At 46.9% G+C, this 17,718-nt stretch overlaps 1 protein-coding gene across 3 annotated transcripts in view; it reads right to left on the bottom strand.

Annotated features, from left to right (window-relative positions):
- Positions 1 to 871: 871 nt before the first annotated feature.
- Positions 872 to 17,718, bottom strand: part of ppp1r42 (protein phosphatase 1, regulatory subunit 42) — a 270,849-nt gene continuing 254,002 nt past the window's right edge. For all 3 annotated transcript variants that reach the window (XM_072467631.1, XM_072467630.1, XM_072467632.1), the window contains one exon: positions 872 to 4,412. In XM_072467631.1, coding sequence (XP_072323732.1) covers positions 4,338 to 4,412 — 75 coding nt within the window. In that variant the 3' untranslated portion in view covers positions 872 to 4,337. The remainder of the gene's footprint in view (positions 4,413 to 17,718) is intronic.

Genomic DNA, 17,718 nt, shown 5'->3' with positions numbered 1-17,718 from the left:
GTTACATGACACAATAAACATAGATGACAATATCCATTACCAGCAGAATTTTTGGACAACGATTAGATAATAACTAGTCACCAGGCAATTATATGTCAGTAAAACCGAAAAAGGCGGTTATCAGTATCGGTGCAGCAATCCCTTTATTATCAGATGGTTTTGATCTAATTTTAAAGTCATAATTTAAAAATATGAGCCAGTTATTAATTGATCCTCCAACCTTTGGGGAGCAAAACGAATCACGGCACCGCTTGTGTTACATTTGAAATGGAATTTACGCAGATGAAATATATTTAATATATCAGTTTTTTTCTAAAGTACAGAATACCAGCAATAAACTAGATTGCAATCAGGACATTCCTAGCTTACTTTTTTCTCCAATTAAGGTGCAATTTAGTGTGGCCAATCCACCTAACCTGCACATCTTGGGTTGTGGGGGGTGAGACCCACGCTGACATGGGGAGAATGTGCAAACTCCACACGGACAGTGACCCAGGGCCGGGATCGAACCCGGGTCCTGGGGCTGCGAGGCTAACCACTGCGCCATCGTGCCGCCCGCTCCTATCATGAGATGCATTAAGTAATACAATTAGATTCATCGGCCAAAAAACTGAACATTTTCCATTGTCTACATATCAATGGTGTGAACTCGATCTCCGAAGCATATTGGGATTCTCTCTCCGAAAACAATTATCTTGCGCATTAGAGTAAATAGCAAGGTTTTCTTGAAATGTTTTATCGTCAGATTATCAACAGGTAAAAAAGTATTATTGTCCTAGTAAGATTGTGCCAACAAAATGAAAGTGGTGCATAATAACACAGTACTTAAAGTAAAACTTGTAACATTTAAGTTTATGAAATGACTAAAATCGATACTTCGACATTTATTAAGCAAAATAAAACGATTTGCAGACAACAGAATAAAATGAAAGCCTGAGACACATTTGAAACATTTTTACAGGTTACGATTAAAAAATTCTGGGCTGGATTCTCCGCCCCGACATGCCACTTTTCAGCTTCGATCCGCCCGCGGGATTCTCTGTTACGCCGCCCAGTCAACGGGGTTTCCCATTGTGGGGCAGCCCCACGCCGTCGGGAAACCCCGGGCACCGGCAAAACGGAGAATCACGCCGGCGGATTTTCTAACAAAGAGTAAACAGTGTATGTTATCCAGAACAAACTCATAAAGTTAATGTTTGTCCAGCATCATATTTAATGCTGAAATAGCGATGTACAAATTCACAGAAATTAGATGAGCATATAAACTTTCAAACATGCAGTAAAAGTGTTGGTACGCGAAGAAACATGTTCAAAACAAATTAGATTTTGCAATTCAAAAACGGCCCGTCCTCCCCTGAAACGATAACGATATGTTTCTCCTCTACAGATGCTGCATGGTTTTTACATATCGTTCGTGATCGTGTCATTTTAAGTATTTATTCTAATATATCTGTCGTGATGTCTTTGAATACGCAACTGACATGAATGCTTCACTAGTTTAATACAATACATCTTCAGAATTGTGACGCTACTTCAGGTGAATATAAGCAGATAGCCCTACTGATTCTATATAAAAATAACACTTCAAGACATAATCGGCTGCTCTCAACTATTCCACACAATGGCAATTTGCAACATGTTTCAGAATTAATCTGTTTTCTGGATTAACTGAATGCAAACCATTAAAAAAATATCTGTGCATGCACAAATATTACTCCAAATTTCTCTAAATCTATGTCAATGCAAAACAGCATATAATACCTGGCCAAAAATAAAGTTCTCTTAAACTCACAATTAACTCGTAATATTGTAGCGATCAGACTTTTAAAATCTACGTGAGTCTTTCAGCTGGGGTTATCACAATAAAACGGCAATATGTGAATTTTGTAAGATTCCGCGTAGAAGGTAAGAATTGACTGAATGCGATGATAGAAAGGTCAATTTTGGTGAAACCAATAAGACAATCTCCTCTATAAAGTAACATATTTAATGAATGATATACTTCAAACATTTTCAAGCATCTCTATAATTGTTCAGAAATGAATGTTGAGAAATGTAACTGCCTATATACTACGCAATCACTCTTTTCATAACGACCTAGATTATCCGTGGGTAACTACGCGCAACATGCAAAGTCAAACCAATCTAAGTCCAATCGAACTAAGCCATTTTAGATACTGCGCTATCTTCGGGTAGAGAGAATTCTGGTGGCAGGAGTAGGAGCGCGGAACAATTATGAAAGTTCATTCAGAAAAGTTTAGAATGATTAGTGCTATCGGTGTACACATCTGTGTACATGGCCGATTATAGTTTTGTTAAATCAACAGTTCATAAAACACATTACCCCCAAATTATTCAACGGTAATAATTGTGAATCGGTTGCAAAACATAAATATAGGGCTGGTTAAAATAACGCGCATATATGTGCAAAATAATTAATTCTAATCAACAATTTGTTAATGACTACACACAGATGGAGGCTGGGTATTTTCATTAACTTGGAAAACGACTGAAATTATATCCTTCACTTTCAACTTTCTGTTTGCAGCTAAAATGTAACAAATATTTTAAATAAAGGGCACACAGGCATGTGGTTAAACATATTTCACACCACATTTGAATGCATAACTTGTGGAATATGCGTCACATTTCATATTTGATTGAATTTAAAAACATCAGCGTAACTAGTGTCAATGGTGTACAGCATTAATAATATTTAACAATTAATTGATTACAGTTATATCAAATACCAATCTAGTGATATAAACAGAAATACAGAGGAACAATTCTATACCCCACCCCAATTCGAAGAAAACGTAACTCATGAACAAAAACACCGGTATTCGTTTAACGCACTTAACGGATTAGTGTTTCTCTTGATGCATCTATAAAAATCATGTTCATGTTTCTTTTATATTCAAAATTATGAAAACAATTTCTTAGTTTATTACAGGAAACATGTTAAAATATTACTGACAAATAACTTGGTTTTATTCCCGTGCATTCCCACCGTGATATATTATTAACTGTTTCCGTTCTGCATTTATTCATTGTAGGAATTACTGAAAGCTGGCATTTATCATAAAATATTATATTGAGTATTCAATTTATGGTTTAAGAATGCAATTTGAGCGTTAAAAATTCCTGATAAAACGTTCCTAAATAGTCTAATTTGTTAAACGATTGTCTGTCTACATAACTAACAATGCTTCAAAATGTAATTTACTGCATGGCCTCATTAACAATTTGGGCAACGCGATCCAACATTTTAATGCACGCAAGTATATACTATGAAATAACAGCAGAATATTGAGGAAAAAACATAACAGATCTGGCAGCATCTACGGAGAAAGAAAGTGTTAACCTATTCTTTCTTTTATAGGGGGATGCAGCACAAGGAAGTGCCGAGGGTTTTGGCAAAGATTGTTATCATGACTGGTACAGGCTTGGAGGGCCGAAGGGCCTGTTCTTGTGCTGTATTGTTCTTTATTCTACTCGAGTCCATGACTCTTCTTGCTTTTAATATATGTATTTATACACCATCATGGTTCGGTAAAATGTAACCAAAATATTCCAGACTACTGGAACAATCATTTATTTTTCTCAAGCCAGTCAACACTGAAATGTTCGTCACAGTGTTCATCCATTTATTTTAAAGAATATAATATATAAACGACTGCCCGCATGCCGTTAATAGCAGAGAGAACGGGGTTATAGTGATGTTCTACTCTTAAGGTTCTGCACTTTTTTTTCATTTAGTTTTCATACATACAGAAATGAAATATATTTAAAACAAACTGAAGCAAAGGTACAGCAATCAGGTGAATCTGACAATAACACTGACTGTCGCAGCAGCACAGCTCGGTTTTCAGCCAAGTTAGTCTGAACTCTGCAAATGTGTTCAATTGTCCTTATGACAAAGTATCACATCAATTATTTTCCTTTATCATTGTGCAAAGAACTTAATTGAACGGTTGACAAGAATTCTATCGTGACAAAGTAAATAATCATACATTGATATGGAACATAGGAAATGAAAGTAGTAACACGTTGGACTTCTTGATTACGATGCGAAAATTAATACTCATTATCTAACTCTTCACTGACAAACCATTTGGTTTACGCTACAATGTATCAATTTATATGAATCTGCCCAACTTAAATGTTAAAAATGATTTATTAAAATTTCAATGACAAAGTACTTCGATATCACAACATTTATTAAATAAAATCGAGTAAATAATCATATTCGTATGCTCGCAAAGCAAAACCAAATATGGCTAATGCATTTCCAATATTTTCCAATGTTTGGATCTTCGGTCTCACTGTTCGCAGTATCAGTGATGTTGGGCCTGAGGCTGAGCAATATTCTGCACTGAGATAGAGGCGGTAGCTTTCCTTAAGCCACGATTCTGTGGTGGAAGAAATATGCAATTTTCAACGCATTTTTAAAATAACGAGCAATTAACTAAAGGAACAAGCACGATTTTAACATGCCTATTTTCAGATTGAAATTTAGGAATACTCCCATATTAGCTTCGTCAATTTCATAAATATAAAAGCAGACAGTAATTTGCTTTCAGCTCCAAAATTTGTTATTCTTTGATGGGGTATGAGTCTCCCTGGCAAAGTCTGCTGCCCATCCCTAATTGCCCTTGAGGAGGCAGCGGTGAGCTGCCTTCTTGAACCACTACAGTTCATGTGGTATAGGTACATCCACTGTGCTGTTACGGAGGGAGTTCCAGGATTTTGCCCCAATAACAGTGAAGGAAGAGAAATATAGTTCCAAGTCAGGATAGTGTGTAGTTTAGAGGGGAACTTGCAGATAGTGTTGTTTCCATCCGACTGCTGCCCTTGGATTTGGATTTGTTGTCCTTCTAGATGGTAGGAGTTGTGAGTGAGGAAGGGGAGTTGCTGCAATGCACCTTTGTGGATGGTACACACTGCCAAGACTGTGCATCAGTAGCGGAGGGGGTGAATGCTTAAGGTGGTGAAAGGGGTGCGTGCCAATCAAGCGGGCTGCTTTGTCCTGAATAATGTTGAGCTTCTGGAATGTTGTTGGCCACACTCATCCAGGCAAGTGGAGAGTAATCCATCACACTCCTGACTTATGCCTTGTAATTGGTGGACAGTCTTTGAGGAGGCAGAAGGTGAGTTAATCACTGCAGAATTCTCTGCCTCTGGCCTGCTCTTGTAGTTATCATGTTTATATGACTGGACTGGTTCCGTTTCTGGTCAATGGTAAGTCCCCAGGATGTTAATGGTTGGGGATTCAACAATAGTAATACCAGTGAATGTCAAGAGGAGATGGTTAGATTCTCTCTTGTTGGAGGTGGTTATGGCCTGGCACTTATGTGGTACGACTGTAACTTGTCACTTCTGGGACCTAACCTGAATGTTGTCCATGTCTAACTGCGTAGGGACACAAACTGCTTCAGTAGCATAGGAGTCACAAATGATACACAATGCTGGAATCACCAGTGAACATTTCCACTGCTAACCTTATTTTAGGTTCAGTAAAGACATTGGGTTCAATGAAGAAAGGTTGGTCAAGTAAAATTTACAAATAAAATATCAACACAACATTAAACCTAAATGTGACTTGTTGAACACAAAAATACATTGAGTGCAATTATCAAGTCAAAAACCAACTCGGGTCAGTAAGTACAGTATCCCTTCACAGTGAGTAGCATCTTACTTACACCACCAATCCGTCATCAGATCTCTGCATTTACATGCAAACATACACACACGTAGCGCTCCACTCTCAAGCACTGAAATTTAAATGCATTGGGAGTATGCATGCTAAGTTAAAAAAATAGCTATACTAAAGTTATAGTACAAAAGATACCATGAAGCTATATTTTTCATGAGAAAATGTAGTGTTATAGAATACATATCAACAATAATGTTAATTAAAAAGCACCTTAAAGGTAGCCAAATGTCTCAAAACGTTGGATCTCAAGATACTGGATCAGAATCAGAAAACAAAAAATGATATTGAGCCAAAGGAGACAATCGGATAGTTGACCAGAAGGTTCATCTGAAGCACCTGAAAGGAATCATAGAATCCCCAGAGCAGAAGGAGGCCATTCAGCCCCGTGTTTGCACCTACCCTCTGAAAGAGCACTCTAGTTAGGTCCACTCCTCCCGTCCCATCCCCGTTACACTGTAACCCCATTTAACCTATGGATATTAAGGGGCCAATATTAGCACGGCCAATCCACCTAACCTGCACATCTTCGGCCTATGGGAGGAAACCTACGCAGACATGGGGAGAACGTGCAAACTCCCAGTCACCCATGTCCAGAATTGAATCCGGGTCCCTGCCGCTGTGAGGCAGCAGTGTTAACCAGGAGAGATGTGGAAAGGTGTAGGCAGAGAAATGGAGAGCTCAGGGCCTAGGCAGCTATAAGCACTGGTGGCACTAACAAACTGATGGGTGCACATGAGACCATTGATGGAAAAACACAGTTTCCAGAGGGTTGTCGGGATGCTGGAAGTCTGAGATGGGGAGTTGCAGGCCCAGGGAGAAATTTGTACATGCATATTAGAATTTAAAAATCAAGGTTTTGATGAGCACTAATATACATGAGTGAGCACAGGTCGGGTGAAAGAGCCTTGGTGCAAGTTTAGGTATGGCCAGCATGGTTTTGAATGAGCTTAAGTTAATGGAGAGTGGAAAATGGGAGACTACGCAGGAAAGCTTTGGAATAATCCAACCTGGAGGTAACAAAAGGATGGATGAGGGTTTCCACAGCTAATGGACTGAATGTGAACAGAACCAGGTGATATTGTGAAGGTGGAAGTAGGTAATCTTGGTGTAGGAGAGAATATGCAGTCAGCTAAGGGTCAGCTAGGACGTTGATGTTGCGAATAATATGGCACTGCTGGAAACTACAGCCAGGGAAGGCAATTGAATCTATAGCAAGTGGCCATTGTATCCAGGGGTCAAAGAGAATGGGCAGAATTTTCAACACTTAGTCCCTGCCGAAATAGTGAGAGTATTAGTGGATCATGAATGTGTTGAAATCAACTGCAATCTTTGCCATGGCTCTTTAACTGAGCCATAGCATTAGCATCCCACTTCTGGATTCCATAACCAATGATGCTGGGCAGGATCATGCACCAGATCTGTCAACGGAAGGATTTATAATTAAAGGGCCCCCAGTAGGGGTCGGAAAGGCTCAACTGCACATAGATCTTTGAGGCTGCAGCAACATAAGAATGGAAGAAGGCCTTGGAAGACTGCCTCCATCAGGTCTCTCTACCTGGAGGTCTTGCTTGGCAAATTGAGAGGCAGCAGTGGGAGGAGCTCATCTAGAGATGGAAGGAAGAGAACAGCCTCTCCAACCAAACAGGCATGGATGGAACAATGTGGCCAAAGTCAGCAGTAGAAGTGTGGTCACTCTAACCTGGAGACAGTTCATCAATAAGATGACAGGAAAAGTAAGTGGCAGAGCACTTTCTCTTGCCAAGCTCATACTCTGACTTTCCCAACATTCTCTTGCACAACACTCAGGAAGCACACCTTGCAGCTCCACTCATTCCTCTCCAGGCACCTCACATCCTTATCTGAACAGCCAATACTCACACTCCCATTTCCCGCTTGCACCCATGTCACACAGCGGCCCTCTACAAATGATGCCTGCCCCTCTTATCCATAAAAGCCATTTCCTTTTAAAAAAATATTTTTGTATTTGTTTTCACAACTTTTTTTTTGTGAAATGTTTTTATTGAAGTTTTTACATATTATACACTGCAAAACCAGTAGTGATAACTCTGCCGATTGCAATGTACATATCATTTTCCTTTGAGCCAATCCTCTAAGGTCAGCTCTTCTAAGGTCGCCAGTCTGTCACCCGTGTAAAAGTCCCTAACCGACAGTGCCCCCGGTCCTGTCTCCATCTCTTGAAAATGGCATTGAGCATGGCTGGTGCAAACCTATGGCTGCCTCAGACGGGGTCCATGATGGACACTTCGGTCAGACTGAAATCTGTTTCCAAGTTCTCAGGGTCACTACCACTACTGGGCTTATAGAGTGTTTTGCTGGCAGGGATAGGAGCACTGCCATGGTGAGTGCTCAGAGGGTCGTTCCTTTACAGGAGGACTCCTCCATCCTCACCCATTCTTTATCTGGATGCTTCATCCCCTCACTCTTTGCGCTATGGCTGCCCAGTGGTAGTATTGCAAGTTCGGAAGGCCCATGTTTCTTCTCATTTGTAGTACTGTTTTGGGGATTCTTGGATTCTTCCCCCCACACTAATGCCATAAGCATCTTGACTATTGAATGGAAAAGGCCTTGGGGATGTAGATCGGTATGGATCAAAACAGGAAGAGGAACCTGGGCACTACGTTCATCTTGATCGTCTGCACCCTCCCTCCAGGGAAAGCAGGAGTGCACCCCAACTCAGTAGAGCTTCTGGTGGAGAGAAAAACTTTTTAACTTCCTGTGCCAGACTGGTCAAGTTCCACTTGTGGATCAGTGTCCACGTGGGCAATCTGGATCCCCAGCTAGCCAAATTTGTTTTGGGCTAGTTTAAATGGCAGACCCTCTACCTCTGCCCCTCCCCCTCTTGGGCTCACCGGGAAAACGTCACTTTTGCCCAGGTTGAGTTTATAGCCCGAGAAGACTCTGAACTCTCCCAGGCGCTTCATGATTTCTTTATGCCACTTTGCAGATCAAAGATGTAGAGGAGCAGGTCATCTGCATAGAGTGAGACTCTGTTCCCTGCCCCCTCTTCGGATTCCCTTCCAACCTCTTGCCGCTCTCAGGGCGATCCCAGCGGTTCGATTGCCAGGGCGAACAAGAAAGGGGACAGCTGGAAGCATTCAGAGCTGGTGGTGTTGGTCCGCATGATTGCCTTGGGGGCATTGTATGGGAAATTTCACCCATGAGGTGAACCCTGTCCCTCGTCCAAATAACTCTCATACCTCAATGAGGTATTTCCACTCTATTCTGTCGAAGGCCTTTTCTGCGTTCAGGGAGATGATCACCTCGGATGTTCTCTCCCCGGTTGGGGTCAACATCACGTTCAGCAGGCGCCTGATGGTTACAGTTAGCTGGCTACCCTTAACAAAGGCCATCTAGTCTTCTGCGACCACCTTTGGTACGGAGTTCTCCAGTCACTCAGCCAGGACATTCAAGAGTAATTTCATGTCCACATTGAGCAGCGGAATGGGTCTATATGATTGCATTCTGTTGGGTCTTAGTCCTTTTGGGGTATCACCGATATGGTAGCCTGTGTTAGTGGAGGCGGCAGGGTGCCCCTCGCTTGCGAGTCTGCGAACATTTCCCACAGGTGTGGGGGCACTGCTGTCACAAATACTTTATAGAAGTCTGCAGGGAACTCATTGGGTCTCGACGCCTTCCGTGCCTACATGGAGTTGATGTTCTCCATGACCTCTCCCAGTCCTAATGGTGCTTCCAGCCGCTTACGTCTGTCGTCCCCCATGGCTGGCATGTCCAGTCCATCAAGGAACTGTTTCATCCCCGAGTCCCCATTGGGGCGTTCAGAGATGTACAGTCCCTGGTAAAAGGCCTTGAATGCTTTGCTGACCTTTTTTGGTTCAGCTACTAGTCTGCCTCTGCTATTCTTTACCTGTGCCATTTCCCTCATGGTTGCCTGCTTTCTCAGCTGGTGAACCAGCCAGGGTGCTGGCCTTGTCTTCATGCTCGTAAAAGGTCCACCATGCCTGCCGGAGTTGGTGCACTGCTTTCCTGGTGGATAGCAGGTTAAACTCCAGTTGTAGCTTTTTTCTCTCCACCAGAAGCTATATGGTCGGGGCCTCGGAATATCTTCTGTCGACCTCCAGGACGGAGTTGATCAGGTGTTGCCTAGCCGTCCTCTCTTCCTCTATGTGCCATATAGGCGATAACTTCTCCCCAAATCACAGCCTTCAGTGCCTCCAAGAACGTGGAAGGTGAGACTTTCCCGTTCCGGTTGTTAGTGACATACTCGTCTTTGGCCTGTGATATTTTCTGTTTTATTAATAAACAATTTTAATGAGGTATTTTTTGGCATTGTAAACAGTAGAATTACAGAACGAGAAAACAAAAGGACTGTACAGTAAACAAAGTACATGGTGCAATTGCCGCAGCCCATCCCACCCAGATCTGCCTAATTGACCCCCTATACTACATTCCCCTAACAACCCCCCCCCGCTGACGATTAATTCTCCGCAAAGAAGTCAATGAATGGTTGTTACCTCCGGGTGAACCCTAACAACGACCCTCTCAAGGCGAACTTGATTTTCTCTAAGCCCAGGAAATTCGCCATGTCTGACAGCCAGGCTTCCGACTTCGGGGGCTTTGAGTCCCTCCAATCTAGGAGTATCCGTCTCCAGGCTACCAGAGTAGCAAAGGCCAAAACGTTGGCCTCTTTCTCCCCCTGGACTTCTGGGGCCTCTGAAACCCCAAAAATCGCCACCTCTGGACTCATTACCACCCTCGTGTTCAATACTCTAGACATGACGTCCTCAAACCCCTGCCAGTATCTCCTAAGTTTTGGACACACCCAAAACATGTGGACATGGTCTGCCGGTCCTCTCAGACACTTTACACACCTGTCCTCTACGCCCAACTGTCATGTGGGCCCGGCGGACGACCTTAAATTGAATCAGGCCAAGCCTGGCACATGTTGCAGTCCCATTAACCCTGCTCAGCGCGTCTGCCCACAGGCCTTCTTCAATCTCCCCTCCCAACTCCTCCTCTCATTTATGCCTCAGCTCCTCGGTCTGTGTCTCCTCTGTCCCCATGAGCTCCTTGTAAATATCTGAGACACTTCCTTCCCCCACCCATCCTTTAGACACTACCCTATCTTGGATCCCCCTTGGTGGCAAGAGTGGAAAAGATGGCACCTGCCTGCACAAAAAGTCTCGCACCTGAATATACCAAAATTAATTCCCCCTTGTCAACCCAAACTTGACTTCCAGCACCCTCAAGCTAGGGAATCTCCCTCCCCAAAACAAATCTCCCATCCGCCATACCCGAAACCCCCCGTCCAACCTCCCCAGGGCAAACCGATGGTTGTCACATATCGGGGACCAGACCGATGCTCCCGTTACTCCCACGTGCCTCCTCCACTGTCCCCAGATCTGAAGGGTCGCCACCACTGCAGGACTGGTGGAGAAGCGCGCCGTCGGGAACGGCAGAGGCGCCATCACCAACACTCCCAGACTGTTACCCCTACATGAGGCTACCTCAACCCGCTCCCAAGGCGACCCTCCCCCCACCACCCACTTTCTTATCATATCTATGTTAGCCGCCCAATAATAGTTGCTGAAATTCGGTAGTGCAAGCCCCACTTTCCCCCCACCCCGGTTCCGCTCGAGCATCACCCTCTTCACTCGCGGGGACTTGCCCACCCATACAAAGCCCAAAATGATCTTCCTTACCCTCTTAAAAAAGGAACGTGGAATGAAAATGGGGAGACACTGAAACACGAATAAGAACCTCGGTAGGACCGTCATTTTAACTGTCTGTACTCTCCCAGCTAACAACAGCGGGTGTGCATCCCACCTCCAGAACTCCCCTCGGATTTGATCTACCAGCCGGGACAGGTTCAGCTTGTGCAGTCGACCCCAATCCTGCGCCACTTGTATTCCCAGGTACCTGAAACTGTCCCCAACTAACCGGAAAGGCAGCTCCCTCAGCCGGTCCCCTTGGCCACTCTCCTGAACTACAAATATTTCACTTTTTGTCATATTCAATTTGTACCCCGAAAACCGGCCGAATTCTCCCAGGGTCATCATGATTCCGTCCATACCCGCCATCGGGTCCAAAACGTACAAGACCAGGTCATCTGCGTACAATGAAACTCTATGCCCCCCCCCCCCCCCCCCCCCCCCCGAACCAGCCCCTTCCAACCCTCTGAAGCCCTCAGAGCAATTGCCAGTGACTCTATAGCTAGCACAAACAGCAGTGGGGAGAGGGGGCACCCCTGTCTCGTCCCGCGGTGCAGTCTAAAATATTCGGAAGTCGTCCTGTTTGTCGTCACACTCGCCTCCGGGGCCTGATATAGCAGCCTGATCCAGTCGATGAAACCCACCCCAAATCCAAACCGTCCCAGCACCTCCCATAAGTAGTCCCACTCTACCCGGTCAAACGCCTTCGCTGCGTCCATTGCCACCACTATCTCCACCTCCTTTGCCTCTGTGGGCATCATGATCACATTGAGCAATCTTCTTATATTCGCCACCAATTGCCTACCTTTAACGAAACCTGTTTGGTCCTCCCTAATAACACTCGGCACATAATCCTCAATCCTAGTGGCCAAAAGCTTTGCCAGCAATTTAGCATCCACATTAAGAAGGGAGATCGGCCTATAAGACACGCACGACTCCGGGTTCTTGTCCCGTTTTAAAATCAAGGAGATGGTAGTCTGCAACATCGTCTGGGGCAGCACCCCTCTGTCCCTTGCCTCATTAAAAACCTTGACCCAATATCCCGGCGAACCTTTTATAAAATTCTACTGGGTACCCATCCGGCCCCGGGGCTTTACCTGATTGCATGGCCTTTAAGCCCTCAAATATCTCCTCAGCTCTGATCGGGGCACCCAGTCCTTCTACTAGCTCCATACTCACTTTTGGGAATGTCAGGACGTCTAAGAAACGTCTCATCCCCTCCGGCCCCGCGGGGGGCTCCGAGCTATAGAGTTTGCTATAAAAGTCCTTGAAAGCCCTGTTCACACCTGCCGCATCCCCTACCAAGTTACCACCTCCATCCTCCACTTTACTTATTGCCCTAGCCGCCTCCCTCTTTCTGAGCTGCTGAGCCAGCACCCTGCAGGCTTTCTCTCCATATTCATATACCGCACCACTCGCCTTTCTGAGCTGCTCCACTGCCTTACCCGTGGACACTACCCCAAACTCCGCCTGCAGCCTCCTCCGTTCCCTCAAGAGCTCCGCACTCGGGGTCCCCGCATACCTCCTGTCAATCTGCAGGATCTCTGCTAACAGTCGGTCCGTTTCTGCCCTGTCCGTCTTGTCCCTGTGAGCCCGGATTGAAATCAGTTCCCCTCTCACCACTGCCATGAGCGCCTCCCACGAAAACGAACCCAAAGTCACACCGGGTACAACAGTCCGAACTTAACCTGCTTCTTGAACAGGATCGACTTGACTTGATTAAAGCCTGCCCTCCTCTTGGCCACCTCCACGCTTAAATCTTGGTACACCCGCAAAATGCTGTTGTCCCACTTACAGCTCCGCGTGCGCTTGGCCCACTGGAGAACGCGCTCTTTATCCAGGTACCTATGGAACCTGACCACCATCCAAATCCTCTACCTGTTCCAGCAGCCTTTTTTGCCGGTCCCTCAGCATCCCCATCTCCATCTCCACCGCCGTCTGGTGTTCCTCCTGTTCAGCTTGCGCCTTCCCTAGTTTCTGGATCGTCCGGTCCTGGGCATCTAGCCTCCACTCCATTCTTTCCACCGTTTCCTTAATCGGGTCCAGACATTCCTGTTTCTGTCTGGCGAAGCCTTCCCGGATAACCTGCATCAGCTCCTCCGTTGATGGTTGGGCCGAAGCCCCAGGGGACTGGACACCGGCCACCTTGTCCGCTGCTGCAGCCAACACCCAGCTCGAGCCTGTCTTTTTGTTTCTTCTTTTTCGATCCCTTCGGGCTCTCTGTTCCATAAACCAATATATACAACAGACACTTGTTCACTGTTTCTTCAAGTCCATGGCTTAGAAACGCAAAAGATGTCGGGGGGGAAAGGTCCAAATGTCTAGCCAGAGCGGGAGCCACCAAATGTGCGACCTACTCCCTCATAGTCGCCACTGGAAGTCGGCCTGTGATATTTTCTGGTAGAAGACCTTGTCGGCTAAGAGGGTCATGTCCAACCTCCATGTGGATGTTGGGCATGGCCTTTCTCCAACCTCATATCCATGAACTGTGGAGTGTGGTCGGAGATTACAATCACAGAGTATTCTGCTTTTACTATTTCTAGAAGCGCCGATTTCCCCACTCCAAAGAAGTTGATGCGTGTGTAGACCTTATGTACTGGCGAGTAAAACACAAATTCCTTCTCACCTGGGTGCATGAACCACTTTAGGTCCACTGCCCCCATCTGCTCCATAAACATTACCAGTTCTCTATCCATGTCTGCTGTTTGCCCCGTTCTGGGGTTTGATCTGTCAATGGGCCAGTGTCTTTGTCGGGGATTACCGCCATGGCCTTTTTTATAAATTCCGTGTCGTCCCAGTTGGGCGTGTACATGTTTACCAGGACTACCGGTGCCCCGTTTTGGACACTGCTGACCATGATGTACCATCCCCCTTGGTCCATAACCGTCCTTGTGGCTTTAAACACCGTCCTCTTACTTATGAGTATGGCTACCCCCTAGCCCTCGTCCCGTACAAAAATTGGTAGATCTGTCGCACCCAGTCCTTCCTTACCCACAGTCGGTCCTTCTCCCTCAGGTGTGTCTCTTGGAGGAAGACTATGTTGGCATTCATGCCTTTCAGGTGGGCGAAGACTCTGAATCTTTTCGCTGGGCCGTTCAGTACCCTGATGTTGCAGAGGACTATACAGATGGGAGTTTTTTGTCCCCTCCGTCCTGTGGGATCAACCACACTTACCTTGTGGATGCGATCCTGCATTCCGGGATTTCCCCATGTTAGGTGGCCATCCAAAATGGTTGCAGTCATCATTTTCACCATGAGGCCGGGCCCCTGTGCTCCGGGGTTTCCCTTTGTCCAAAGGTCACCCAACAGGGCGCCAATGTGTGTACGCCATGTGGGTGAGCCCCTGCACTCCGGGATTTCCCTTTTGTTTAGGGATCCTTGAAAGTGGCTGCTCACGATACCATCCTGTTCCATGTTTCCAAAAGCGACCTGATGAAACCAATCTAGAGCCCTTGCCCCCCCTTATCGTTTCATTCCCCTGTGGTTTTGATTCCCCCTTCTCCCCCCCCGCCCCCACACTTCCCCCCATATCCCCTCTCTTCTGCCTACCCGCTTGCCTTCTCCCCATTGCAGAGTCTCCCCCCATGCCAGACGCTCTCTTCCCGGTGGGGGATACGCAGCAGCCCCTCTCTCTCTTTCTTCCCGGCGCTAGCTTTTCCACTAGTGTGGTGGCCCCCTCCCAGGGCCGATCTGACCCCCTCCTACGCCCACTCTGCTAGTGTCCCTTCTATCTCCTCCTCACCTTCCCTAAGCTCTGCTGCCCTCTCCTCCACCTTCCTATGCGCTGGTTCCCCTGTTCATAGCGAGGCGATGTAGTCCCACATAAAATTGTACATTTCTTCTTCTCGCTTCTTCCATGCCTTCCTCACCGTTGCCTCTCTTGCTGCCTGTCCCGACCATTCTTACAGATGAACTCGTCCTCCTCTGCTGGGGCAATAAAATAACATTCTTTGCCCTGGCTGGGAATAACATCCCAAATCTGACCTTGTTCTTGTACAGGGCTGACACTGCATGGTTAAATCCGGCCCTGCGCTTTACCAGGTCTATCCCAAAGTCCTGATACACTCTTATTTTATGCCCCTCCCAGTTGCGAGCCTTTGTCTGCAGAGCCCAGCAAAGGATCCTTTCTCGGTTCTGATATTTGTGCAGCTTGGCTATTATCGCCCTTGGCTGGTCCCCGGCTCTGGACTTTAGACCATAAGACCATAAGACATAGGAGCGGAAGTAAGGCCATTTGGCCCTTCGAGTCCACTCCACCATTCAATCATGGCTGATTTCAACTCCATTTACCCGCTCTCTCTCCATAGCCCTTAATTCCTCGAGAAATCAAGAATTTATCAACTTCTGTCTTAAAGACACTCAACGTCCCGGCCTCCACCGCCCTCTGTGGCAATGAATTCCACAGACCCACCACTCTCTGGCTGAAGAAATTTCTCCTCATCTCTGTTCTAAAGTGACTCCCTTTTATTCTAAGGCTGTGCCCCCGGGTCCTAGTCTCCCCTGCTAATGGAAACAACTTCCCTACATCCACCCTATCTAAGCCATTCATTATCTTGTAAGTTTCTATTAGATCTCCCCTCAACCTCCTAAACTCCAATGAATATAATCCCAGGATCCTCAGACGTTCATCGTATGTTAGGCCTACCATTCCTGGGATCATCCGTGTGAATCTCCGCTGGACCCGCTCCAGTGCCAGTATGTCCTTCCTGAGGTGTGGGGCCCAAAATTTGGTTGGAGTGACCTGTTAGCCCTATTGCTCTCCGACGGTTTGGGGAAGCTGTCACTCCCAAACAGGTTGCCCAGCATTTGGGCCATGTGGTCACATAGTCGGTTGGGTCCCTGCCCTTGGTCCCCTCTGGCAGGCCCACTATTCGAATGTTCTCCCTCCTCGACCAATTCTCCTGGTCCTCGACCTTCCCTTTAAGGCTCCCCTGGATCGCCACCAACCTCTTGATCCCGGCCTTCAGGGCAAAAATTTGGTCACCCTGATCCGTTGACGCTTTTTCCAGCTGCCGATACGGGGCCCTGCCCTTCCGGCCGCGGGTCCGCCCATGCGCGCGGTGGCCCCACGCAACATGGCAAACCCACACAGCAAGCCAGCCCCACCAACATAGGCCCCACCAAATCGTGCGCGCCCGCCGATCGGTGGCCCCCGATTGGAACCATGACCGTCCTGGAGGACCCCCCACCCCCGTGACGGATTCCCCCGCCCCCCACCAGGGCGGCCGCGGCAGCCGCCACTCCAAGTGCCCACCGGGTGGAACCATGTTAGAACCACGCCGGCAGGAACTTGGCCAGCCGCCGGTGGAGAATCGCCGCAGGGGCCTCTTTCAATGGCCCTCGACTGGCGGCGATTCTCCGGTCCGCGTGCAGGGCCCCGTATCGGCACCCGGAGCTGCGCGGAGCACTCCGGTGCTCTGCTGGCCTTCAGGTAAGTGAATCGCTGGGCCAAGGGGCCCGTTGACGGTGGCGTGAAACACTCCAGTGCTGACGCCGGCCCCAGATAAGTGAATCGCTGGGCTAAGGCCTGTTGACGTTGGCGTGAAACGCTCCGATATTTATGCTGGCGTCAACACTTAGTCGCCGCTTCGCCGCATCCCACCCTATAGCATACAAGCCTGTGAACCAAGTGCTGGAAAATGGGATTAGGTGCTTGATGGCCAACACAGATAAGATGGGCAAAGGGCCTCTTTCTGTGCTCTAAAACTCTATGACTTTACGACATATTCATCTATTTCACACACACCCACACCCATACCGACCCCACTCTCTGACACACACTTCATCCATCTAACTCCCCTTCTCCCTCATACACACACGCACACAATGCACACTCATCCCTCTCCCTCTCTCACACAAAGACACACACACAATACATCCATATGTACTCCTTTCTCTATTCCACACACAAATGCTCACACATACCCACCCCTCTCTTTCACACGCGTGCAACTGTCTTTCTTTCACACACACTCTCAACCCTCCCTCTCTCACATTTGTACCCATCCCTCTCTCTCACACTCACCCTTTTACTCTATAACACAGACACATTGCTTTCTCTCCCACACACCCTGCTCTCTCCCTCTTTCACCCACATACACACACATTGTCTGTCATACACACCCCTCTGCTGTCTCACACACCCCTCTCACACACACATATGCACACTCACCCCTCTCTCGCAGACACAATACATACACTCACCGCTCTCCCTGTCTCACACATCTCCCTGTCTCACACACACCCTTTTTCTCTCTTACACACACCACTTGTCACTCTCTCACTCACACACCCCTCTCTCTCTTACATACA

Source organism: Scyliorhinus torazame, chromosome 11 (assembly GCF_047496885.1).
Source record: "Scyliorhinus torazame isolate Kashiwa2021f chromosome 11, sScyTor2.1, whole genome shotgun sequence".
NCBI classification, from domain to species: Eukaryota; Metazoa; Chordata; class Chondrichthyes; order Carcharhiniformes; family Scyliorhinidae; genus Scyliorhinus; species Scyliorhinus torazame.
Note: the sequence above shows the minus strand (reverse complement) of the source record. Positions and strands in the feature narration are given on the sequence as shown.